The 25,127-nt window shown below is 49.0% G+C and overlaps 1 protein-coding gene across 3 annotated transcripts in view; it reads right to left on the reverse strand.

Moving 5' to 3' along the window:
* RGS3 (regulator of G protein signaling 3) overlaps nt 1–25,127 on the reverse strand; it is a 141,113-nt gene that overhangs the window by 97,856 nt on the left and 18,130 nt on the right. Inside the window, exons 1-5 of one of the 3 annotated variants that reach the window (XM_058694425.1) lie at nt 24,888–25,038; nt 9,987–10,037; nt 7,835–7,893; nt 6,702–6,799; nt 5,646–5,714 (exon numbers count right to left, since the gene is read on the reverse strand). In XM_058694425.1, the coding sequence (XP_058550408.1) occupies nt 5,646–5,714; nt 6,702–6,799; nt 7,835–7,893; nt 9,987–10,037; nt 24,888–24,966 (356 nt within the window). In that variant the 5' untranslated portion in view covers nt 24,967–25,038. Of the gene's footprint in view, nt 1–5,645; nt 5,715–6,701; nt 6,800–7,834; nt 7,894–9,986; nt 10,038–24,887; nt 25,054–25,127 lie in introns of those variants that run through there. The other 2 variants (XM_058694427.1, XM_058694424.1) reach the window with 2 other exon arrangements.

Raw genomic sequence — 25,127 nt, forward strand, 5'->3', positions numbered from 1 at the left:
TTTCATGGAACACTCATGGGGAATGGTATTTGGCTCAGTCGCCTTTTGAGCAGAGGATTAGAGACCCACTACAAGATGAAAACGCAGGGGCACCTGGGTGGCTCAGTCGGTTAAGCATCTGACTCTTGATTTTGGCTCAGATCATGATCTCACAGTTCATGAGTTCAAGTCCCACATCGGGCTCTGTGCTGACGGTGCGGAACCTGCTTGGGATCGTCTCTGTCTCGTGCTCTCTCTCTGCCCCTCCCCCCACCTCTCAAAAAATACACTTAAAAAAACAACAAAATGAAAATGCATTATTTTGAGGGAATGCATTTTAATTCTCTTTCTCAGGGGCCTTAAACTATTTCTGTTACAGGGTTACAGCATTTAATAGCAATTTTATTTTTAATTGGATGGCTTAAATTGAACACATACTTTTCCATCCATTTTTTTCTTTCCTTTTCTTTCCCCATGTCTGGTCACAAGCTCTCTAACATTATGGCACTGTACTTGGCACTAGAGTCCTGTCTGGAAAGTAGATTAAAGGACAGAGAACACTTAGAATACCCAGGACAGGGCATGACACACAGCAGGCAGACTCCCCATAAATGTGCATACTCTTCGCATAAAAGATGATGTGTTTCAAACACGTGTGTGTGTGTGTTGTTCTTTTTTTAACTTGGTGCGTGACATTACAACCCTAACACTGTTCTCTGGCCACAGATTCTGAAAGCACTATGATTGATACTAGAAGCTTCAGTCTGTTCTTCGCCATATTACCAAACAAAACTTTTAGTTTTTTTTAAAGGACACTTTTTAAAATATTTTTTTTTATTTTGAGCGAGAGTGTGCATGCACGCATGTATGCATAAGCAGAACAGGGGAAGAGACAGAGGGAGACAGAGAATCCCAAGCAGGTTCTGCGCTGCCAGCGACAAGCCCCATGCAGGGCTCAAACCCATGAACCGTGAGATCATGAACTGAGCCGAAACCAAGAGTTGGACGCTTAACCGACTCAGCTACCCAGGTGCCCCCAAACAAAACTTTTAAATAGCCATAGTCAGTGATATTAAGGAGTTACTGTTAATTGTCAAGCATGATAGTGGCATTGTGGTTGTCTTTTTGAGCCATCTTTTAGAGAGATATATATAGATGAGATGATGTCTAGGATATGCTTTAAAATAATCCACTGGAGGAGGGGAGAATGCGTAAGATTGGCCATACATTGATAATTGCTAACGCTGGACTATGAACATATGAGGGTTCATTATATGATATTTTCTATTTTTGCTTATGTTTGAAAATGTCTATAATTTCTTGAAAACTCACAAAACCTGAAAGCTGAATATCTTAGCATTTTTCACTGCATTTCACAGTTGAGGAAACTGAGGCCCGGAGCGGGGAAGGAACTTACCCGAGGTCTCATAGTGAGTTGGAGCCAAAATCTCCACTCTAAGGCCTGGTTCCCCTCCCCTGGTTCCCACTGTGTCCCCATGACATCAACCAGCCCTTCCCCAGAACGTCTCTGTAGACCATTTTGCTCCCCATACACAAGTTTATGGCCATCACTGAAAGGATCGTGAGAATTCGTGAAACAGATGCTTCCCTTCTATCTCCCGTTTCGAAACGTAAATGCCACATGTCCAGCTGGATGACTTACGTACAACCGCGTTATAAATGCCACGGGAAGCAGCCCAGCCTCCGAGGAACAATTGTCCTGACGCCGACAGGGTACAGCTTCGGAGTCATTTATCGCCTGTGCGACACAGTCAAGTGTGCTATAATGTGGTTACGACCACACAGGTTTGGCGCCAGGCTGCCTGGACTTGAATCCTGTTTCCAACACATCCTAGCTGCATTAGCTTGAGCAAGTTACTTAACCTCTCTGTGCCTCTGTGTCCTCACATGTAAGAGAGAGACAACAGGAATACCTATTTATACCGTGTTGTGAAGACTAAGTTGGACAATGCCTAGAATATGGTATGTAATGCCCACACACAGTGCACATTAAGTGCTTAATTGATGTGAGCTGTTACATAACCTCAGGGAAGTTCCTTAACCTTTGTAAGCCTCGGTTTCCTCTTCTATGAAGAGAGGGACAATAATAATTCCTGCCTCTCGGGGTTGTTACAAGGATTAAATGAGATAATGCATGTAAAGTGCTTGGCCACAGAGAAGAGTTCAATACATATTTGTTTCCTTTCTTCTGTAATGGTCTTTCGCGTTGGTAAGTTGCGTGTCCGTCCTTTGGGGAAGCACAATGTGATCTGAGAGCGTTCCGCAGGGCAGAAGCTTCCTGCCATTGCTCTGCCTGCCTCCCCCAGCTCAGAGGTCTTTCTCGCTCAGAGACGGGTCAACACTGCGCCTGCCTGCGGCTGAGCAGGCCTCCGTGGGGCTGGCGATCTGTTCCGTGGCAGGCCTGTCGGAGCCTGCCCTGCCCCTCTTGAGCTTTGGGTTGGGATGGTGACCACGAGTTCAACTGTGTTTGGTTTAATAAGGAATCTCACTTTCCCAAAATAGGCAACAAGTGGAGACACTGCCTCTGTCACACTGCCCCGCTGGGCGCTGACTCACTTTCCCCGGCCTCGCTTTCTTTTCCAAAAACCGTGAGCTGCACTCTGCCTGGCTCGCTCTGGTCTCCCAGGAGGGCAGACCTCAGTGGCAGATCCCAGCGTGGTGCCTGTCTCCCGCACCTGCTCCCCTCCTTGCCTCCATCTGGTGGGCTCCCCAGGCATGCTCCGTCCCACCGACACTCCTCCTCTGTCTTCTTCAGGCTTTCCTGTCAACATGGGCTTCTGACCCTTGAGCCTTGGCACTCACGGTCATCCTAGGCGGTCCCACCTACTCAGCCCTTCACCTCGGTGGCCATGGCTCCCACACCTGTACCTGGCACAGACCTCTCTATCCCCTGAGCTCTGTGTCAGCAAGGCTGCCCCCCTACACAGCTCCTAACTGGCTGCTCTCCAGCCCCTACATCTCTGTGTATCCGAAGCTGGTTCCCTCCCCCTCCAGAGCACACTGGTTTGGTTGGGGACACCACCCAATACCCAAGGATGATCCCTGACTTCCCCTGCTGATGTCACAGCCAAACCGCCACTAAGTACCGTTCACCTAATCTCCTAAATCTGTCCTGGGTCTGTCTCCTTCCTCTCCATCCCTAAAGCATCTCTCTCACAGATTACTGCAAGGATCAGCTAGCTCCTCCCCAGCCTTCCAAAGCCCTACCAGGATGACAGACCTAGAACACACAACTGTCATTCCCCCTGCTCAACACCCCTCAGTATCTCTCCACCACCAGCTTCCCAAACACCAAGCTGGCGGCATGAGGTTCCTTCAAGAACTTGTGTAAATGCACATCCCTCATCCTGCCCATGAAGATTTGGACTGAGTCCATCTGATGTGGCACTTGGGAACCTGGGTTCCTTGCAAGCATCCCAGGAGATGCTGACGCATACCTGGGATTAAGAGCCACCGGCCCTTAGGAGGAAGCCCATGAACCAAAGAACACCTACAGAATCATGTGATTTGGCTGACATCAACCCTTCGTCTTATCTCTAGCTGGTCCCTGCTTTGTACTTGACCCTCCTACAACACCAGTGAGTTTGGCCATCCCTCCCCACTCTTGCCCTGCCCTGCCCTCTCTACTCTGCTGGTTTTCTTCTGTCCTTTTGTTCGTACCCCAGGAGGCAGTAGAGTGTTAAGAGTGAGGACTCTGGGGTCTAACTGTCTGGGTCCCCATCCTGGCTCTACTCCTCACTGGCTGTCTGACCTTGGGCAAGAGACTCCCTTTCTTCCCTTCAGTTTCCTCTTCTGAAGATGTAAGGCAAAAACATACTCTTCTTAAGAGTTAAGAATTAAATGAGATGACACACTGTCATCTCCTGGCTTGTGGTCGACACCCAGTAACTGGTTGCTCTGGTGAATCAACGTGATGCCTTCCTCCTTACCCACATCTCCAAGTCTCTACCAGTGATCCTCTCAAGAGCAGGACAGTCTCTGACTGACCCTCTGTGTCCCCGGCATCTAGAACAACGCTGCCACATTGGTACCCAGGAAATGGCAGCTGAAGGAATGAGTCCTACAGCACCATAAGCCCCATTCCATGAGAAAAAGTAAATGCTCTATTAAAAGAAATATCCTTCATTATGAAGGTTGAATAAGGCTCAATTTTGAAAAGCATACCAGCTATAAAATAGAAGATACTAAAAAGCATTCAACCCCAGGGGTGCTTGGGTGGCTCAGTTGGTTGAGCGTCCAACTCTTGATCTCAGCCTGGGTCCTGATCTCACAGTTTGTGGGATCGAGCCCCACATCAGGCTCTGTGCTGACAGCATGGAGCCTGCTTGGGACTGGGATTCTCTCTCTCCCTCTCTCTCTGCCCCTTCCTCTCTCTCTCAGAATGGAGAAACTTAAAAAAAAAAAAAAAGGGCATTCAGGGCACCTGGGTGGCTCAGTTGGGTAAGCATCTGACTTCAGCTCAGGTCATGATCTTATAGTTCATGAGTTCAAGCCCTGCCTCGGGTTCTGTGCTGTCAGCTTGGAGCCTGGGGCCCCTCCCCCCACTCACTCTGTCTCTCTCTCTCTCTCTCTCTCTCTCTCAAAAATCAATAAACATTAAAAAAAAATGTTTTTAAAGCATGCAAGCCCAAAATAATTTTCTAGTCTAAGCTGGTGAGTGGAGCTGATTTTTATTCACCAAGCTACTTTTTCGGTCACCAGTTGGTTCTATGATTACTCAACAAATGCTCTGGTCATAGGGTCTCCCAGATTCCTTGGGCTGCACCAGGTGGATGAACCCCTACTGCTCACAATGGGCCATGGCACTCAGTCCACCTGCTCTCACCGCCTTTGTCTGGAAGCTGACTCTCCCCGTCACCCAGCTCTCCTCTGCTGTGCTGTAGGAAACCCCATGCTGGTGAAAACATCCGGCCTCCTGTGCCCCGGGCAGCAAGACCAGCCTGCTTGGACTCTCCTACATAAAACCTCTGCACCTCCTACGCTGCCTCATTGTGGCAGCCTGAGCCCAGCATGCATATCCCTGCCTCCTCACCTTTGCTCATGCAAAACCTTCTCTCCTCGTCTTATTGATCTCTGCCCCAAGTTCCAAATTCCATGTTTTCCATGAAGCTTTCCTTGATCACCTCAGCCCACGATGAACTTCCCTCTTCCTCTTCCCATACTTACTGTCCTTATTACTTATTCATTCTTTTATTCGTTCAAACAATATTTACATAACATCTGCGTGCTAGGCACTGGGTACAGCAATGACTAAGAAAGAAATGGGCCTGTTTTCCTAGGAGCTTTGCTCCTGTGGAGCTGAGCCTGTGTCTATTGTTACTGTAATTTGTATCTGTGAAGCACCTGGCGTCCCTTCCTGAAAGTGGGCACCTGGAGAACAGAATCCACATGGAGGCTGGTGGCCAACCCAGTGTCTTGTCGATGCCAAGGGCACAGCAAATGCTTTCGGACAACGCGATCCTTAGCGTCGCCTGGAGAGACAGGGACCCAGGGGCCGGCAGCCTCTCAGATTTAGCGTTGCCACTACTACTCATTCATCCAACAGGTATTAACCGAGTCCCCGCCGTCTGCTGGCCGCCCGGCCACCGGCAGCCACCCGCGGGCTCACAGCGGGCTCTCCCTTCCGGCTCAGCACCTCCCCTCACCTGGAGTCACCTGCTCTGTTCCACACAGTAACCAGAAGGCGCTTCTGTTCATCTTCCTCTTGGACAAGACTGCAAAGCAAACCAGACGGCCAGCGTGTTAGTAGGGCCGAGCTCCAGGCTAGACCCCTGGAGCCTGTCAAGTTGCAAAATTTACCAATAACCTAAACACAACCATAAGGAGCTGGTTAAGGAAGCTCAAATGCCAGTAGCGTGGGAGGTCGGTATTCACATGCACAGAAGGGTTTACATTATATGGTTTGGGACAAAAGGGAGGTCACCGTGGAATACTACAGAACAATTCCATTTTTTCGTAAACACCTACACATACCCAGACATACACACCCACACAGACTCAAAGATCTGAAAAGAAAGAAGCCGAGGCGTGTCATGAGTCGTAGGGCTTGGGGCGTCTTCTCGTTTCTTTGTTTATGCTGGCCTATTCTTCTACCATAAGCAAAATTACCTTGTGTAATTTGAAAAAAAACAGAATAATCTTAACTTTCACCAACAAAATACGAAACGTCCATTTCCTTCCCAGGGCCCCAGAGTTCATGGATGGGGGAAGAAATAATAATAACAGTAGTAGTAGTAATAATATTAAACAGCAAAAGCGGACGCTGTGTTACACTGTCGCATTTACACCTGAGCTCTCTGAGGAAGGTAGTGTCATAAGCCCATTTTACAAACACGGAAGCTGAGGCTCAAGGAAGTTAGCAAATTTCAAAAGGGGGAGGGATCTTGGAAAATTTCTTCTACTGAAAGAGAAGGCTTGGCCCGAGGCACACTGGGAAAATGCATCCTCTCCAGGGGCTGCCAGCCTCAGGCTGGGCACTCTGGCTGTGAGAACCAGCCAAGTGACACCTTATCACCGTGGACCTCGCTGCTGGGCCGGGTGCCAGGGATGCAAGGACATACGTGAACAAGAAAACAAAGGCATCCTTTAGAAGTCCCTGTTTTTCTGCTTAGATAGACCTCTAGATTTGGCAAAGAGAGCTGTTTCCAGATAAACACTCCTTCCCTCTCCTCTCGAGGGTCTGGCTTGCCCCAGACTCTTACAAGAAGAAGTGCTCGTGGAAGACCGGCTCTCTGCAGTCTAGAATGGTCTGCGTCTTCTGGCGACGGAGTCGATGATTATCTTCAGGGATCAAAGAAATCTTGAATTGGGGAAAAGTAAGCGTGAGATGATTACTTGTGGGACACAGAATCACAAAAGTCCTGCAGCGGACTCTGCACATCTCCCAAGTGAAAGGCTTCCCAGGTGTCCTTCAAACCAGCCTCTGCAGAGGACAGAGGGGAGTCCTCAGTCAGATGCTGGGGAACAAAGAGAAACCCCAGCCGAGGCACTGGAGTCAGATGCGGGGACAGGTCCCCGCAGCCGGCAGCCACAGGCCCAGCCATAGATGGGGTATACCTCAACTGGCTCTACTCTCCCTCTAAGTGTGGGCCTCTCTTATAAGTTCCCAGCAGCTGCTAGGTGCTCCCTCACCAGAGGCTCCAGGTCGGCCTCCGCTAAGGCCCCAAATCCACACTCTCGTCCTCTGGCTGCCCTTGCCCTGCCTCTGCTCCTGCCCTGCTCCTGACCAAGTCCTTGCCCACAGAGGCCCTGACCAGGCTTTGGGGAGAACATGGAAGGGTGCATCAGGGCCGGCACCTGGCATCCCAGCTGCACACTCTGGGAAGCGCCTGGCCTTTGGTTCTGGCTAGAAGTAGGCCCTCCACCTTTCGGGGCCTCTGTCTTCACTTCAAGGGCCCCACTCGGATGGATCTTCTAGGCCTCAGAGACACTCCCTCCCCTCCACCACCCAAACCTGCTGCCTTGCCTCCGGTTTTGCCAGGGAGAAGTGTGAAAACATTGCTTGTCATGAGAGGGCTTGGGATTTTCTGTGGATTTCCATCACCCACACATTCACGGTGCTCACCCACGTGGATGACCAAGATCACCTATAAGATTCCAGCTCTGGCAGGAAGGCTTAGGCACCAAGCTGGGCGAAGGGAAGGGCCTATCCTAGCTCAGGGCCTCATCACTGGCCCTAATAAATGCCTACTGACCAAAGAGTGAGGCGGTCGCTGCCACTTCGAATGGCACTGGGCCCACAGATGTGCTGAGACCTTGGGACTCAGACTAGTGACATAGTCCCTTACCGTCCCCCATGCCACCAACCCCCACCCCCACCTCCAGCTCAGCATACCTTCACGTAGGGATCACAGATGCCAGGCTCTTTGCTCATCAGGCCTTTGCCTTCTATAACTAAACAGAGAATGAAAATATTGGGCTGAGTGGGTAGGAAGGATTATTACTAGCCCCTACCATGTATAACAACTACTGGCTATTAACCCCTCTCTGGTCTAGTCCATTCCCACCATCTCCCACACGCAGCCGGCACCCTCAGGGTGCACTCAATTCCTTGAATCTTACAGTTGAAAGAGAACATAAAATTTATTGAGTTTAACCCCTCATTCAATGGGAAAGATGAGACTACCCGGGGACCCAGAGACTGTAAGAAACTTGCCCAAAGTCACAGAGTAATCAGAGCAATAGGAATCACACAGCTGGGTTTAGATCTGTATCTCCTGACTCCCAGTCCTGTGTTCCTTCCTCCACATGAGACTGCCTCCTGGGATGGAGGGGCCAGGCTGGAGAGCTCACTCTGCCCCGTCAGCTGCGCTGTGGCTGGTGGACAGTGTAACACAGCAGGCAAACGCCTAGGTCCAGAGACAGCCTGTGGGTCCACAGACCAACGCAAATGCCAACTCACCACTTATGAGACAGGAGAGCTTGAGCAAGTTGCTTTGTCTCTCTGCAACTGAATTTGCAATTTAAAAAAAATTTTTTTTTTAAAGCTTACTTACTAATTTTGAGAGAGAAAGAGCAAGGGAGCAGAGGAGGGGCAGAGGGAAAGGGGGAGAGAGAAAATCCCAAGAGGGTTCTGCGCTGTCAGCACAGAGCCCGATGTGGGGCTCACGCTCACGAATCGTGAGATCCTGACCTGAGCCGAAACCAAGAGTCAGACGCTTAACCGACTGAGCCACCCAGGTGCCCCTGAATTAGCTATTTTTTAATGGTGGAGTGATAATAAGATAATGATTAGTGATTATAACATCGGCTTCATGTGGTAGTGGTGCTGGTTACATGAGAGAATGTATCTAAAGTGCTTAGCAGAGTCTCTGGCAAGCAAGGAACTGCTCAAGGAAGGTTTGCCAAAGGAAAAAATTGTACTAAATAAAAGCCAGGGGCAGGTGGGAGGTGAGGAGCAAGCCTGATCTCGAAAGCGAGCACAGCCCATTTGCCTGAGGTCTGCAGAAATCAGGCAGCAGGTCCAACAGAAGCAGAGCCTCTTTGCTGTTTTCTTCTCTGTTCCTTTTGGGCTGGGCCCTGGGGTTTGGTTCCAATGGGGCTCCCAGAGTCTGAGGCGTGAAGCACATGAAGTCAAAGGAGAGAGAGGAACAGGCTGGAAGGGATGAAGAACTCTAAGACTGGGGTGAAGCCAAAGCAAACGGCACAGGACAAATGAAGTGGCGGAGGCCAAGATGCATTTTGCAAAATCTGTTTGCACAGCTGTTGTCAGGCTCTGGTTGGCAAAGAACCCCCTTCTGCCGGTCGTTGGGAACTTCACCTTGGGCCCTCCCCAAGGCCAGGACCGGAGGACCCCAGGCGCCTGCTGGTCTACTCTGCCTGGTGTCCCAGCTACTGTTCCTGTGTGCACCCTGCCCCTCGAGGGCGTGGGCCTGGGGGGCAGGCTCCCCACCTGAGGAACGCTTGGGTCTCCCTGGCCCCCAGAGCAGGTGGGGCAGACATGGCTGCTGCCCCACTGCACTTCTTGGACAGACCAGAGTGACACAGCGCAGTCAGAGCTGCAATAAGAACACAGAGGGGGAAACAACATACTCAGGTAGGTCAGGGGGTGATTCCCGGAGGGAAAAAAAATGAAGCAAAATAAGCCTTCCTTCCTGAGTCTTAATGATGATGAAGGCAGGCATGTATCTTGCAAACTCAGAGGGAGGGAGAGCTGTTTTTCAAAAGACATTCAAAAAGAAGGCAGGCTATTTCAGACACAAGAAGTAGTGGGTACAAAGGCACAGAGGCATGAGCAAGCATGATGCCCTCAAGGGGGACACAACAGGAGGTGAAGGGAGATTTTAACAGCAAGAGCCACGAAGGCTGGAGAGACAGGCAGGGCTTGCTGGGCTAAACAGAAGAGTCCAGGCAGCAAAGGCCATGGCAGAAGCTCAGTAAGAACTTGAGTGCTGGATGGAAGGACAAACAAATGGATAAATGGACAGGTACATTGTAAAGTCCTCTGCGTGGCATTTAGGACCTTCATGGCCTGGCCCCATACTCACTGTGGAGCAGCAGAACCCGGTCCTGAGCATCGATCGACAGCTTCAGCTGACCTAAGGAAACAACAAGAGAAACAACTTCACCTCGTCTCCTCGCTGGGTGAGAAATGGGGTACAGAGATGGGAATGTTCTTTTGTTCATGTGAAGCAATTCAAAGATCCATTCAGTCCCTGGGTTGGAAGGGAGCTCAGAAGCCTCTTAGTTCAGCCTCCTCAGAACATCAGAAGTCCCTTCTGCAATACACCCAGCAGTGGTTCTCCAGCCCAGGCTTACACCCCTGTGGTGATGGGGAGCTCACTACTTTACAAGGAAGTCTAGGCCAGTGCTAGAGAGCTCTCGCCACTGGGACAGTTGGAAAAGTTATTGCATCCACATCATCACAAGCCTAGATTGGAGAGTTAAGGAGCCTGGGCCTTGGTCAAGAGTCCATTGGGGGGGGGGGGGGGGGTGAAAAGGTGAAGGGGGAGGGGGAGGTCAGGGAAAGCCCTGCACTGTGACAGACAGTTAGCTGTGTTCTGGAAGGGCAAAAACAACACAAGGACAAGGAACAAATGATTTGGGGGGGAAAGCAAAAGAAATGAGATCAAGTGTGGGCAGAGAATTCCTTCAAAGTTGATGCTATCACCTTCAGTCATTCCACAGAACCCTGATCTCCCTAAAGAAAAAATAAGGAGGCTTTCTGTGGCATTGACATAGAGCTACGCTACTCAAAGTGTGGTCTGAGAACCACCAGCATCAGAAGCATCTGGATGAGAGTTAGAAATGCAGACTCTCAGGGCACCTGGGTAGCTCAGTCAGTTAAGTGTCTGACGCTTGACTTGGGCTCAGGTCATGATCTCAGGGTTCATGGGATTGAGTCCCGTGTCGGGCTCTGTACTGATAGAGTGGAGCCTGCTTAAGAATCTCTCTCTCCCTCTCTCCTTCACTCTGCCCCTTCTGCCCAAAAAATAAATAAACATTTTTTTTTAATGCAGAATCTTAGGCCCCACCCCAGGCATACTGAATCAGGATCTGCAATTTAACTAGATCCCCAGGGAGGCACAGGTACATTAAAGGCTGAGGAGCCCTGGACTAGAGCTCACCAAAGAGCCTCTGAACATGTCTATAAGCCTGGAAAAGACCCTCTTAAGCAAGAGACAAAATGCAGAGGCAACAGGGAAAGAGATAACTCTTAACTCCATAAAAATTTTCAATGTCCATTACAATTAAAGATATCATAAACAAGGTTATGAGAAAATACCATAGAAAAATAGACAAAGGTCATGATCTGGAAATTCAGAAAAGACAAAACAGCCAATAAACATACAAGAAGATGCTCAACCTCGCAGAGATCTGGGACACACAAATTAACAAAATACCATTTCCCATCAATCCGCTCAGCAGGTCATTTAAAAGATAGATAATGTTGGGGCGCCCAGCTGGCTCAGCTGGTGGAGCATGCAACTCTTGATCTTGGGGTTGTGAGTCCGAACCCTATCTTGGGTGTAGAGATTATTTAAAAATAAAATCTTGGGGCGCCTGGGTGGCGCAGTCGGTTAGGCGTCCGACTTCAGCCAGGTCACGATCTCGCGGTCCGTGAGTTCGAGCCCCGCGTCAGGCTCTGGGCTGATGGCTCGGAGCCTGGAGCCTGTTTCGATTCTGTGTCTCCCTCTCTCTCTGCCCCTCCCCCGTTCATGCTCTGTCTCTCTCTGTCCCAAAAATAAATAAAAAATGTTGAAAAAAAAAATTTAAAAAAAAAAATAAAAATAAAATCTTTTTTTTTTAATAAAAAAAAACATTTTTGAATCTTTTTTTTTAGAGACTGAGAGAGCATGCGCAAGAGGGGGACAGGGCAGAAGATGAGAGAGAGAGAGAGAGAGAGAGAGAGACAGAGAGAGAGAGAATGAGAATCTTAAGCAGGCTCCACACTCAGCGCAGAGCCTGACACAGAGCTCAATCCCACAGTCCTGGGATCATGACCTGAGTGAAACCAAGAGTCCAGATGCTCAACCAACTGAGCCATCCAGGCACCCCAAAAATACAATCTTTTTTAAAAATTAAATTAAAAATAAAAGACAGATAATGTCAAACGTTGGTTAAAAATGTAAGAAAACAGGTACTATCACACCCTGTTGGAAATGTAAATGGAGGATAATTTCTGGCAGCATTTGCTAGAATTTAATTGTAAATGTCCTTCAGCCTAGTAATTCTACTTTCGGGTAACTGTCATAGACAAAAATGCACTCATGAGCACAAGGCTGGCTCTCCAACACTGTTTAAAATAAGGAATAACTGGAAACACCTGAAATGTCCATCAATATGAAAATGGTTAAAAAAGCTATGTCTAGCTGTGCTATAGAATAAGGGGGCTGTTATAAAAAAATGGGGGGCTCTGTATTTCCCAGCATGGGAACATTGTTGTGATAAGTGTTTAAGAGGAATAAGCAAATTGCAGAACAGTACAGATGGCATAGGGGTGTGTGTGTGTGTGTGTGTGTGTGTGTGTGTGTGTGTGTGAAATGAAAAACAGGGATCACCTCTAGGGAAGGGACAGAATTAGAGGGAGGGAAGTCAAGAGGAACTTAAATCTATCACTATTGTTGCTTCAACAATGCAAATTATATGAACTATCGCACTTCTATAATTAAAAATAAGAAGAGGGAACATGGAGAGTAGGGAAGGAGGGAAGAGGAGAGGGGAGGAAGAGAGGGAGGGAGGGGGAAATGTAAACATAACAGAAGGCCCAGGGCTGGAAAGCAGGGGAAGAATCAGGAGCTGGTTTTTCCCCCAGCTTTTCTAAATTTTTTTAAAGACAATATAAAAACAAAACAAAACATTAAGTCATCCTCACAGATGCCCAGTGGTCCTTCAGCATGGACTGAGGAGAGGAGCACCATACTCCTCTTCCTCAATGACATGCTGAAAAATTTCCCCAGTCCAGTAGACTCTTCTTAGAACCTCAAAAAGCCACTGAACTCAATCCACCCAGTGGACACCACTGGGGAGGCAAGGAGGATGTGGCAGGGCCTCCCAGCCTGCAGCAATCCCACACATCAACCAGGAAGCCCTTGCATCCATGACAACCCTGTCGCACAGCCATCAGCCTCTGCTTGATCACCTCTGGTGATAGGGAGCTCACTTCCTGCAATGGGAGCCCTTTTTCTTTTGTGATAACTCTGATGGTTCAACGTTCCATCTTATGTTGAGCCAGACAGAAGTGGCCTCTCAGTAACTTTCATTGCCCAGCTGTGGTTCTGCTGTCAGTCTCTGGGCTCTCTCTTCTAGATCTAAAGCCTAAAGTCCTTTTACCGCTCCTCAGTGACATCCACAGTGACGCCCCCTCAACATCCCAACCGTTCATCTCCGGACACGCCCCGTGAAACTGGGACTGTGGCTGGGGCTTGTGCTTTGCTGCCGGCTGGAGGAAGGCCAGGCAGGGTTTGGAAAACAGAAAGAAGGGAAATTGTGCAGCAGTCCCCCGACCACTGTGACCTGGAAACCTCTTGCTCCTCGTACTTTGGGGTGCTGAAACTGCAAGCCCAAGCAATCCAGGCTCCAGGAAACCCCTGATCAGCTCTTCGCCCATCAGAAATTCCCGCTGCTCTCCTGCCCAGGACACGGATCTCAGAAGCCCGGAGGCCTGCTCCAGTTCCAGCCCCGACTTAGCCTCCTCTCTCTGAGAGCCACATTGTCCCCAGTTGTGAGGTGGAGCTAATAACAGGGGTTACTGCACTCGCCAAGCTGTGTGCGGATCAGATAATGCTGAAGGGTGAGGAGGTGAAAGGCGCCAAGAGAACCCATGGTGTTATTAGCTCAAGATCTGAGCAATTATCACTTTGGGGCTCTCTGGGGCTGAGAAATCTCCTACAGAAACTGGGCCGGATCCAGTGTGGGGTGGAAGGTTTTGAAACAGACAAAAATGGCCAGCGGTCACAGATCAGATTTCGTTAACCCAAAGGCAACTCTGTTTAACACCAAACATTTTTTCTGAAATGATTACCAGTGCAAAGCCGGCTTTGGCCCACACACATTTGGCTTTCCGAAGTTGTAAGAATCACTGAGCTGCACAACACCATCACCTATCAACAACCCTCTCGCAGAAATCAGGATGGGGAAGCCTCCCAACACAAGTGCTCGCTAAGTCCATTTGACAAACATTTGCCAGGCACCTGCATGGGGCCCTGAGTCAGGAAGATCTGAATGGCCCAGTGCCCGCCCTCAGGGAACTCACAGCCCAGTGCCTAGGGCAGGGGCAGGGGCAAGGCCGAAAGTGGAGCTGGAGCACAGGACAGGCCTGGAGCAAAGTCTGACTCGGACATCAGAGGAGTCTATGCAGCTGCCCTTCCAGATCTTGCCGTGCAGGTCTCCTCGGGGAGGATCAGCATGCTCTGTACCCTGTTACAGCACAGAAACCAAGCCCAGCAGACCAGGCTCAGACCCCCAGCACAGGACACACCCTCCCCCAACCTATCCTTGGGCTCACAGAGAAGGGCAAAATCAAGAACGAGACGACCCACCCTCTCCCACCACATGGTCATGCCTGTCCCCTCTGCTTCTCCCATTCCATCAAATGATTGTGCCTCAAGGGCCCTGAAGTCATCTTACCCAGCCTCCTCAATTGAAAGCCAGAACAGTCATGCTCACACATGGAGGGTGACTTTGCCCTGGGCCCAGAGTAACGCAGGCCGGAACGGGAGACCAGAATCCTGCCCCAACTCTAGTACTCTTGCCTGTATACCAAGTGGGTCTTCTGGAGCCACCAGTGTGCCCCACTGCATCTGTGCAGTGCAACCCTGGGATTCAGGAGCAGAGAGAGACATCAGACACAGGACAAGGTGCCACAGCTTTGCTTGAGAAGCCAAGAGGAAGCCAAAAAGGAGGGCAGGCTCAAAGAAACATCCCCAAGTCTAAAGAAATAAACCACTGAGGGCAGGTGGGGGGTGGGGTGCCTGGGTGGCTCAGTCAGTTAAGCGTCCAACTAGATCTCATGGTTCATGGGTTTGAGCCCCACTTTGGGCTCTGTGCTGACAGCTCAGAGCCTGGAGCCTGCTTTGGATTCTGTGTCTCCCTCTCTCTCTGCCCCTCCCCCATTCGTGCCCTGTATCTCTCTCCCTCTCTGTCTCTCAAAAATAAACGTTAAAAAATTTTAAAAAGAGGGGAAAAATAAATAAACCACTGGGTAAAGGGGAATTCAAGGGGCTCCTGGGTGGCTCAGTTAGTTAACTAAAGTTGGCCCAACTCTTAGTTTCGGCTCGGGGCATGATTTCACAGTTCACGGGTTTGAGCCCCATGTCCAGTTCTGCACTGACAGCATGGAGCCTTCTTGGGATTCTCTCTCTACCCCTTCCCTGCTCACATTTTCTCACTCTCTCTCTCAAAATAAATAAATAAACATTTTTATAAAGGGTGAGGGAGGGGGGGAAGCCAGGCTGAATCCCTGGGTATCTGCCTATCTAGGTAACCAAGCCTTTCACCGGCCCCTCAAATCTCTGATCTTATCAATATCCCCACTTTCCCCCCTGGATCAGGGAGTGGCCTGTGACAGTGCCCGGGAATGTTCAGGCTAAAGGGCCTGAAACCATCCTTATTGGGGTGTTCAGAGGCCCTGGAGACGGCACGCCCCCAATTTCCATGGGCTGGTGCTGGGGACCAACTCTGCAAAGGGTGGTGCTGAGAGGCTGCAGAAAAGCACGGAGCCAGGGCCCAGAGACAAAGGAAGAGCAGACAAGGCCACACGTGACAGGAAAAACACTAGGTAACAGTGAGCTTCGGAAGGCACAGAGAAGGTACAGGTTCTGCTGGCCCAGGACCCGGGGAGTTCGGACTCACCGGGCCCTGGGGAAAAAGGGGTATGGAACCCAGCTACAGAAATTCAATCTGGCAAACCTCACTCTGTCGAGGACCACAGGAAGATGAACTCTGACTCTCAGAACACACTCAGGGAGAGACATACTCAAAACACAAAGCAAGAAGATGGGGCGACAAACCACTGCTGGACTCAGGGAGCAGCAGGAACGTGTGCTAGAGGGAGCTCATGGCACCCTGGGGTCTGCAGAGAACATCGATGAGGGGCTTGGCCGGCTAACGTGAAACAGCGGTCATCCAAACCCCAGTTCACCTCCAAAGCAATTCCCCATTTATGAGCTGTCATGTGTCGAAAGCCACAGTAAAGGGGATGACATCAGGGAAAAAAACGCACAAAGAAGGTTGGGCCTACATGGAGCCTAGCCAGCCGCCAACACTCCATTTTTGGGGACAAGGCTGCACCCCAAGCTGTGTGTACAGGAGAGCGGGAGGCAGCCAACCCTCTCTCTGTGATCCTGGGCTGTGTGACCCACACAGCAGCCTGACGGAGGCTCAGAGAGGGTTACACACGTTTACGCATTTGACTTTCTGCCCCCTAAAGGAGAAATGATAGGCTGCAGGGGTGACGGGGAAATGGGAGCCATCCAGTCTGGGCATGCAGCCCTGTGGAGCATTTCAAGTGTCTGTTCTTTTGAAGAGGGAGAATCTTGAGTTCCATTCAGAGAAATGGTCTGGTGCCTGCTGGCAGAAGGAGGCCTGCAGGGCAAAGGGGGCAGGGGGCGGCGGTGGCATAAAGGTGATGATGGGCCAATCCAACCCCTCTCCTCTGACTCTCCACTTCCTGTGAGACCTGACATTAACCTGGTTTCCCCAGCTGTTTTTCCTTCCAGGAATAAATGGCTCTGGCCAGCACACGTCGGCTAACATCTTCACAGCAACGCCTCTGAGCGGCCCCTGAGCAAAAACCACCCAGCAAAGCCATTCCCAAAGTCTTGACTCACAGAAACGGGAGATAATAAATATTTGGGTTTTTTAAGCAATAGATATTGGGGTACTTTGTTGTGAAGCAATAGGTAATTAATATATACCCAGATTGCCTCCAGTTAGGTAACAAACCTGATCTCAATTCTGAGGCCATTTTTCAATTTTAAAAATTGTTAAGAGGGGCATCTGGGTGGCCCAGTCAGTTGCGCATCTGATTTCGGCTCAGGGTATGATCTTACGTGATTCGTGAGTTCGAGCCCTGTGTCGCGCTCACTGCTGTCAGCACAGAGCTCACTTCAGAGCCTCTGTTCTCCTCACTCTCTGCCCATCCCCAGCTGTCACTCTCTCTATCTCAAAAACAAATAAACATTTAAAAAATTTTTTTAAATTAAAATTTTTTTAAGAAACTACAGTCCTAAGATAAATCAGCATATTATGACTGAGGAAACAAAAGTCCTTCCATTTCTGAGGTCCTTGGTTTTCTCAGTAAAGAATTTTGATAGATTCAAGCCATACTTATGACCCATTAAACTGCAAAATCTGGAATTGTCCCATGTTAACCCAAGCCCAGCCTATTCACGAAAATGATTCACCTGCAGAGCAAATGATTTTCTTTTATATACGTTCGTGTACAATATCATACATAATATATAGAAAATTCACATTATTCTGCCTTTCACGATTTTCCTTTAGATTTTATTATAATGATTTTAATTCCAAAATTTCCAGTGTCACCACATTTTATGAATTACTCCCCACCCTTATCTATTTCATATTACAGACTTTTTCTCTATAGTTAAATATGTTATTTTGTAATGACGAGCATCTGTTACATCCTTGCTGATGGCATTAAGCCACACGATGAAGTCAATAATTTATTTTCATTCTGTTTTACAGTTGTGTTCATTTCTTTAATTAATTTATTTATTTTGAGGGGGGAGGGGCAGAGAGAGGGAGAGAGAGAATCCTAAGCAGGCTCCACACTGTCAGAGCAGAGCCCAATGTAGTTTGATCTCACGAACTATGAGATCATGACCTGAGCCAAAATCAAGAGTCGGACACTCAATTGACTGTGCCACTCAGGCGCCCCACAGTTGTATTCTTTTTTTTCACTATCAAAGTTTTCCAGCAGAACAAGCCTCATTTTGAAAACACAAGAGAGGAAGCCCAGAAGGAACCATGAGCAAAGCGTGGGTTTTGGAGTCAGTAAGACCCGGCTTGGATCCTGGTTCCACCACTGATGATCCTGAATCACTATATCTTCTGTTTCCTCATCTGTACAATGGAAAGAATAATAATAATTCAGCTCTGAGAGGGCTATTGTAAAACTGAGAACTAATGTATGAGAAGCACCTGGCAAACAGAAAGCACTCTCACTGATATGACAAAAGGAAAGATGGAGGGAAGGAAAAAAGGAAGGAAGGAAGGGAGGGAGGGTGGAAGGGAGGAAGGAGGGAGGGATGAAAGAAGGAAGGAAACAAGGAACAGAGGAAGGGAAGAAGGGAGGGAAGAAGGAAGGAAGGAAGGAAGGAAGGAAGGAAGGAAGGAAGGAAGGAAGGAAGGAAAGGAAGGAGAGAAGAAAGGGAGAGAGGAAGGAAGAAAATGAGGGAGGGAGGGGGAGGAGATGAAAAGAGTAAAAACGACTCAGAAAAATTAGAAAATACATGCAGGGGACTTCTATTTCTGGAATGACACACCCACTGAGGAAAAATCTAGAAAAGCTGGAGAAAATATTTAAAAGCAGCTTCTTGGAGACACAACAAGACAGAGAGGAACTACAGAGCAGATTCAGGGAGCATGGAGGTCCATGGAATGAAGTTTAATATTTGCCTGGACTAATTCTCTCCTTGGGGTGTTTTCAAATTCCAGAGAGATGACGGAAAGGCCAAGAGGCTGAGCAGAGTTTCTGTCTGCCTCACAGGGCAAGAGGAACAGGAGTTGGAGACTAGGGCCTGTTGAGAGTGGGGTCCTTCTGAGCCCTGACCTTTTGGGTCAGAACCCTAAAGGGTGGCTCCCCAGGAACAAATGAACCATGATGAGACAGTTCCTCAGGGCACTGAAGCTCAACTTCAAATAATCCCAACCCCTAACATTACGACTATCCCAGATTTCTAGTCACCCCAAGCACCTGGCAGAAGCAAATAGAGATCTTTTTGCAGGAAGATATCACCCTAGGTCTGCACTAAAAAGCAAAATAACAACTCTGTGCCTGCTATTTACAAGAGACATAGCACACTTAGAATGTAAAGAAACAGAAAGACCAGCGCCCTTGGGTGACTCAGTCAGTTGAGCGTCTGACTTCGGCTCTCATGGTTGGTGAGTTCAAGCCCTACATCTGGCTTGCTGCTGTCAGCATAGAGCCTGCCTTGGATCCTCTGTCTCACTCTGTCTCTGCCCCTCCCCAACTCGTGCTCTCAAAAATAAATACACGTTTTAAAAAAAGAAACATAAAGACCAACAGAAATAAGGTGGAAAAAGATACACCAGGCAATTCACTGTTCAGCAGAAGAAAGCTGGGTAGTGATGTTAATGTCTGAAAAAGTAGACTTTATCTCCACTAGAAATAAAGAGTAGGCTTCTTAATAATTAAAGTTTCAGTTCATTACTAAGATAATAATTCTAAATGTGTATGCTCTTAATATTGTTTCAAAATATATAAAGAAAAAACTGACAACTATAATGACAGACAAATGTATAACCATAGCAGGAATTTTAACACACCTCTCTTGGTAACTGATAGAACAAATTGGGGGAAGAGATTAGCAAGGATGTTGAACATTTGAACAACAGGGCACCTGGGTGGCTGAGTCAGTTAAGCGTCTGACTTCAGCTTGGGTCATGATCTCACAGTTCGTGGGTTCGAGCCCCATATTGGGCTCTGTGCTGACAGCTAGGAGCCTGGAGCCTGCTTCAGATTCTGTGTCTCCCTCTCTCTCTTCCCCTCCTGCTCTTTTGCTCTCTTTCCATCTCTCAAAAATAAATAAATGTTGAAAAAAATTAAAGAAGAATATTTGAAGAATATAATTAGCAAACCTGACCTAAACCCGACACATACAAAACTACTATGCCTAACTACTGCAGAGCTTTTCTTTTTCTTTTTTGATATTTATTTATTTTTGAGACAGAGATAGAGCATGAGCAGGGGAGGGGCAGAGAGAGAGGGATACACAGAATCCGAAGCAGGTTCCAAGCACAGAACGTGATGTGGGGCTCAAACTCACGAATCACAAGATCATGACCTGAGCTGAAGTCGGACGCTTAACTGACTGAGCCACTCAGGTGCTGCACAAGTACACACAGAACATTTATAAAAACTGACTATATCCTGATCAATCAAAGAACTAAAAAGACGCAGAATATATTCTCAGACCAAAATGTAGAATAAAGAACAAGAGAGGCGCCTGAGTGGCTCAGTTGGCTAAGCGTCTGACTCTTGCTTTCAGCTCAGTTCATGATCCCAGGGTCATGGGATCAAGCCCTGCATTGGGCTCTGCACTAAGCATGGAGCCTGCTTGAGATTCTCTCTCTCTCTCTGTCCTTCTGCCCCTCTCCCCCGCTTACTATCTCTCTCTCAAAGAAAGAAAGAGAGAAAGAAAGAAAGAAAGAAAGAAAGAAAGAAAGAAAGAAAGAAAGAAAGAAAGAAAGAAAGAAAAAAAATAGTACCAGAAAATCCCCAGTATTACCAGAAAATCCCCAGCAAATTTAAAAAATATGCTTCCAAATAATCTAAAGACTTGAGAAAGTAGGACTATGAAAATTGGAAACTATTTTGAACTGAGTGACAAAGAAAAAAACTACATGTCAAACTGGATATCGGCAATCTTGACCCTCATGAAAGTTACACAGGTATTTGCTTTGTGATAATTCACTGAACTACACATTATTTGGAGGAATGTTTTTCTGTGTGTGTGTTATATTTCATAATACAATTAAAAAATATAGGGGCGCCTGGGTGGCTCAGTCGGTTAAGCCCCCGACTTCAGCTCAGGTCATGATCTCATGGTTTGCAAGTCCGAGGTCCCCGTCAAGATCTGTGCTGACAGCCTGGAACCTGGAGCCTGCTTCTGATTCTGTGTCTCCCTCTCTCTCTGCCCCTCCCGCCTCGTGCTCTCTCTCTCTCTCTCTCTCTCTCTCTCAAAAATAAATACATATTTTAAAAAATTAAAAAATTAAATTAAATTACAAAATATAGCAGATGGGTGCTGGGGTGGCTCAGTTGGTTGACAGTTGGACTCTTGATTTCAGCTCAGGTCATGATCCCAGGGTCATGGGATCGAGCCCCATGTCAGGCTCAGTGCTGAGCGTGGAGCCTGCTTGGGATTCTCAATCTCTCTCTCTCTCTCTCTCTCTCTCTCTTTCTCTCTCAAATAAATTCTTAATTTAAAAAATAGAACAGAATTGGAAAAGAGGACGGGCCAGAAACTGAGAATTTCTGAACACTCCCAAGCAAAAGGACCCCAGATGACAGAACAGCCAGTAAATGCTGAGGACCCCAACCAGCAAAGGATGGGGTCCTGAGAAGTAGTTGGAGGAGCTTCCCAGCCAAGTCCAGGAACTGTGTGTCCCCGGCTCAGAGCAGCATGGGAAGCCAGGGGCAGCTGGCAGGGCCAGGTTGCAGCCTCCAGTTCAGGGCCTCACGCACACTGCCCAACACACTGAGCAGCTAGCTGGCAACTGTTCTACAGAAAATGCATTTGTCATCTCTGGTGGAGTTGGGTTCTAGGCCCAGTTTACATACACACTCCCCTCTCCTGAAGCCAGAACACCTCCTTAGAAGACAGTGTATGGTCAACTAATGTTACTCAAATATGCCTCTTATCGAGGGACAAGGCGCTGTACCCATGCGCATGTGCAGGCACACACACACACACACACACACACACACACACACACACAATACATAAACTTCGCCATGTACAATACAGTACTCTCCCTGGAAGGAATTTTGGTGAAACCATTTGGTGAAACCATCCATGGGGCGCCTGGGTGGCTCAGTTGGTTAAGCATCTGAATCTTGGTTTCAGCTGAGGTCATGGTCTCGTAGTTCGTGAGGTTGAGCCCCACATCTGGCTCTGCAATGGCAGTGCAGAGCCTGCTTGGGATTTCTCTCTCCCTCTCTCTCCACCCCTCCCCAGCCTGTTCTCTCTCTCTCTCCCTCTCTCTCTCTCTCTCTCTCTCTCTCTCTCTCTCAAAATAAATCAATAAACATTTAAAAATTATAATTCCAGGGGCGCCTGGGTGGCGCAGTCGGTTAAGCGTCCAACTTCGGCTCAGGTCACGATCTCACAGTTCGTGAGTTCGAGCCCAGCGTCGGGCTCTGTGCTGACAGCTCAGAGCCTGGAGCCTGTTTCAGATTCTGTGTCTCCCTCTCTCTGACCCTCCCCCGTTCATGTTCTGTCTCTCTCTGTCTCAAAAATAAATAAACGTTAAAATATATATATATATATAATTCCAGAGATCCTGGAAAATTAGCTCCCTTTGAATATTTGTGCTCAGCCAGCCATCGGGTAGGCAGAACCTTCATGTGGTTCTACCAGGGCAAAGCCCGCTGATGAAGACCAGGACTACCTGCCATGCTGGGAAAAGGCCAGTGAACCAAGGAAAACTTAGCAAAGACCTTCACGTTAAGAGAGTTCATGCTGGCTACCAAAACTGACTAAATCCACAGCTTCCAAACGTGGCTGATCATTAAAATACTTGTGTGCCTTCTTAAAATTACAGATTTTCAGGCTCCACTCTAGACCTATGAAGATCCTAGGAATCTGTGTTTTTAACAGACTCGCCAGGTGCTTCTGATAAGTGACCAGGTCTGGGAATCACTGATACGAATCTTCATTCATGAGCAGACAAGCACAGATCACACCGTGCATGAAGAAAATCAGCCGCCTGAAAGAGGGGCAGTGTTTGTCAAGGAAACAGAATTTAAGCAGGAAACAGGAAAGAACTTTCCAGTGTCAACCTGTGTCCTCGGGGAGATGGGAGAGGAGACTGCGTACATTAAGAGCAGGAGGGGGCGCCTGGGTGGCGCAGTCGGTTAAGCGTCCGACTTCAGCCAGGTCACGATCTCGCGGTCCGTGAGTTCGAGCCCCGCGTCAGGCTCTGGGCTGATGGCTCGGAGCCTGGAGCCTGTTTCCGATTCTGTGTCTCCCTCTCTCTCTGCCCCTCCCCCGTTCATGCTCTGTCTCTCTCTGTCCCAAAAATAAATAAAAAACGTTGAAAAAAAAAAATTAAAAAAAAAAAAAAAAAAAAGAGCAGGAGGCTCTCCACCCCACAAGGGTACACTCAGGTCACAGTCACTGGTTCCAGTAGAAACCTTCCCAGATAACCATCCGACCCAGCCCTGAGGCCACGGCTGGGCGGGGAGAGGAGGGGATCCACTCCCTGCTGGTCTGGACACTCCCCGACTTCCCAGATCTCTGTCAGGATGATTAATTCAATAGAAGACTATAGACTGATGGTAGGGAATAGTCACGCTGTACCAGTAAAGAAGAGAATTTCTCTTCCTTAATCCAGTAAGGAAGGATTCTAAGACTGTACATACAATATGGTCTCAATTCTTTTAAAATTAAACACACCCCTACACACACTCACACACAAGTCTGGAAGGATATAAAACAAATTGGTAAGCCACAAAGGTCTTTTCTAAGGAATCAGAGTACAGGGGATTTTTCACTTTGTTCTTTTCACTAAGTTTTCAGCAATGAAGCCATCTTACAGCAATAATAATGAGGGGGGGGGGAGCAATGAAATATATATTTACTTTTAAATCAGCACACAGCTAAGATAATAGGGCCTCACGGCTCCGTGGCACTTTCCTGACGACCCCAGCTCCACGAATTCAGGTCATCCCAGACACCTCCTTTGTCTGGTAGACTCCCACATCCCAGCAGGGTTCATGGGAATTGGGGGGATTAAATGAGATAAAGCCCTTGACACAAGGCTCGGCACATGGTAAGTGCTGGACAGATGGTGGCTATTTCATTACCCGCATTGTTCCTTCCACCCACCAGACCCGTAAATTCCAGGATGCCAGACTACAGGCCAGTTCTAGGGGTGAAGCCACTGCTTTTTTATCACTCCCTCTGCTCCTAGAGAAAAGGACAGTTTGTAAGGAACCCAGTGTGCTGGCAGAGGTAAGCCTGAGAATAGGAGAGCCCCAGGAAGGGCCTGACTCCAGGAGTGTTCTGTCTATGAAACCTGGGCAAAGTCCAGTATGTTGCAGTAACTCCCCCAACCTTTATGAAAAAAACTGAAAAAATGCTGGACAAGCTGTCTCAGAAGGCTTGAACTCAGGTACCAACCAGTCTGGCTCACTGGGCGACCTTCCTCTCTCTGGATCTCAAGTCTCCACAGAGGAAATATCACCCAAATATCACCCACTCTCCACAGGGAGCTGCAGACCCAGTGAAGAAACGCAGAGCTGTGAAGGGCTGTGTTCCTGGGACAGGGCTGTTTTCTCTATTATGGCTACCTGAAAGGCTGGGTTTGCCCAGGCTGTTGGGGCACTGCTGCCCCGCTGTTATTTGGGGGAACCCAATCCTGCTATCTAGGGGTTTGGGGGCAGGGGCCCACTGCCCATTGCTCTCTACCTCAAGCCCCCAGGGCAGCCCTGGGACCCTCCTGAGAGCCTGGTCACTCCTGAAGAAGAGAATTCTCCCCTACGTGCTGTGAGTCCGACATCCACTGGAGCTTCCAACGCGAGCCCACAAGGAGCCAAGGCCACCCGGGCTGACCTGGCACCTGTCCTGTCCCTGAGCCAAAGGAAAGAGGATGGAGGAGGCCTTGAGATATAGTAACAAGACCCTGATTTAACCCTGAACTGTTGGCTAGAGGGAAACCCCAGTGGAGCAAACCGGGTCTCTGAAAGATGAACTGAGGTGTGATGATTCCAGCCAAGTGAGGCACAGCCAGCCACACTTAACACCACTGGCCAGGCAGCAGGTGCTGCGCCCCGTGGCTCGCTCAGCCTGGGTCCGTGTGCCCTGAGCTCCTCCTGGGCACCCAAAGGAGGAAGGGGCCAGAGGAGGTACCCGCTGCTGCCAGCCTCACCTATCACGGGGCCGGGGGTGGGGGCCTTTCCGGGCGCTGAGCGCAGGGAGAAGCAGCCCAGGCGGCCAGCCATCCCGGGCACTTACCAAAGGTGGTGAGGTAGAAGGACAAGTCCGGGTGGGCACGCCGGCTCCCGAGGGAGACGCGGTGCAGGGAGCGCTCCATGGCGTCCTGCTTCCGCCTGCCAGGAGCGCCCGTAACCCGAGGCGTCTGTGTTGCTCCCCAGTTACCGAGGCAGCAGGTTCACCCGCCCCCGCCCCCGCCCCGCGCCAGTGTCCCGGAGGCGGGAGCGGGAGGCCGGCTGCAGCGCGCGTTTGAATGGGCCG

This window comes from Neofelis nebulosa, chromosome 12 (genome assembly GCF_028018385.1).
Source record: "Neofelis nebulosa isolate mNeoNeb1 chromosome 12, mNeoNeb1.pri, whole genome shotgun sequence".
NCBI classification, from domain to species: domain Eukaryota; kingdom Metazoa; phylum Chordata; class Mammalia; order Carnivora; family Felidae; genus Neofelis; species Neofelis nebulosa.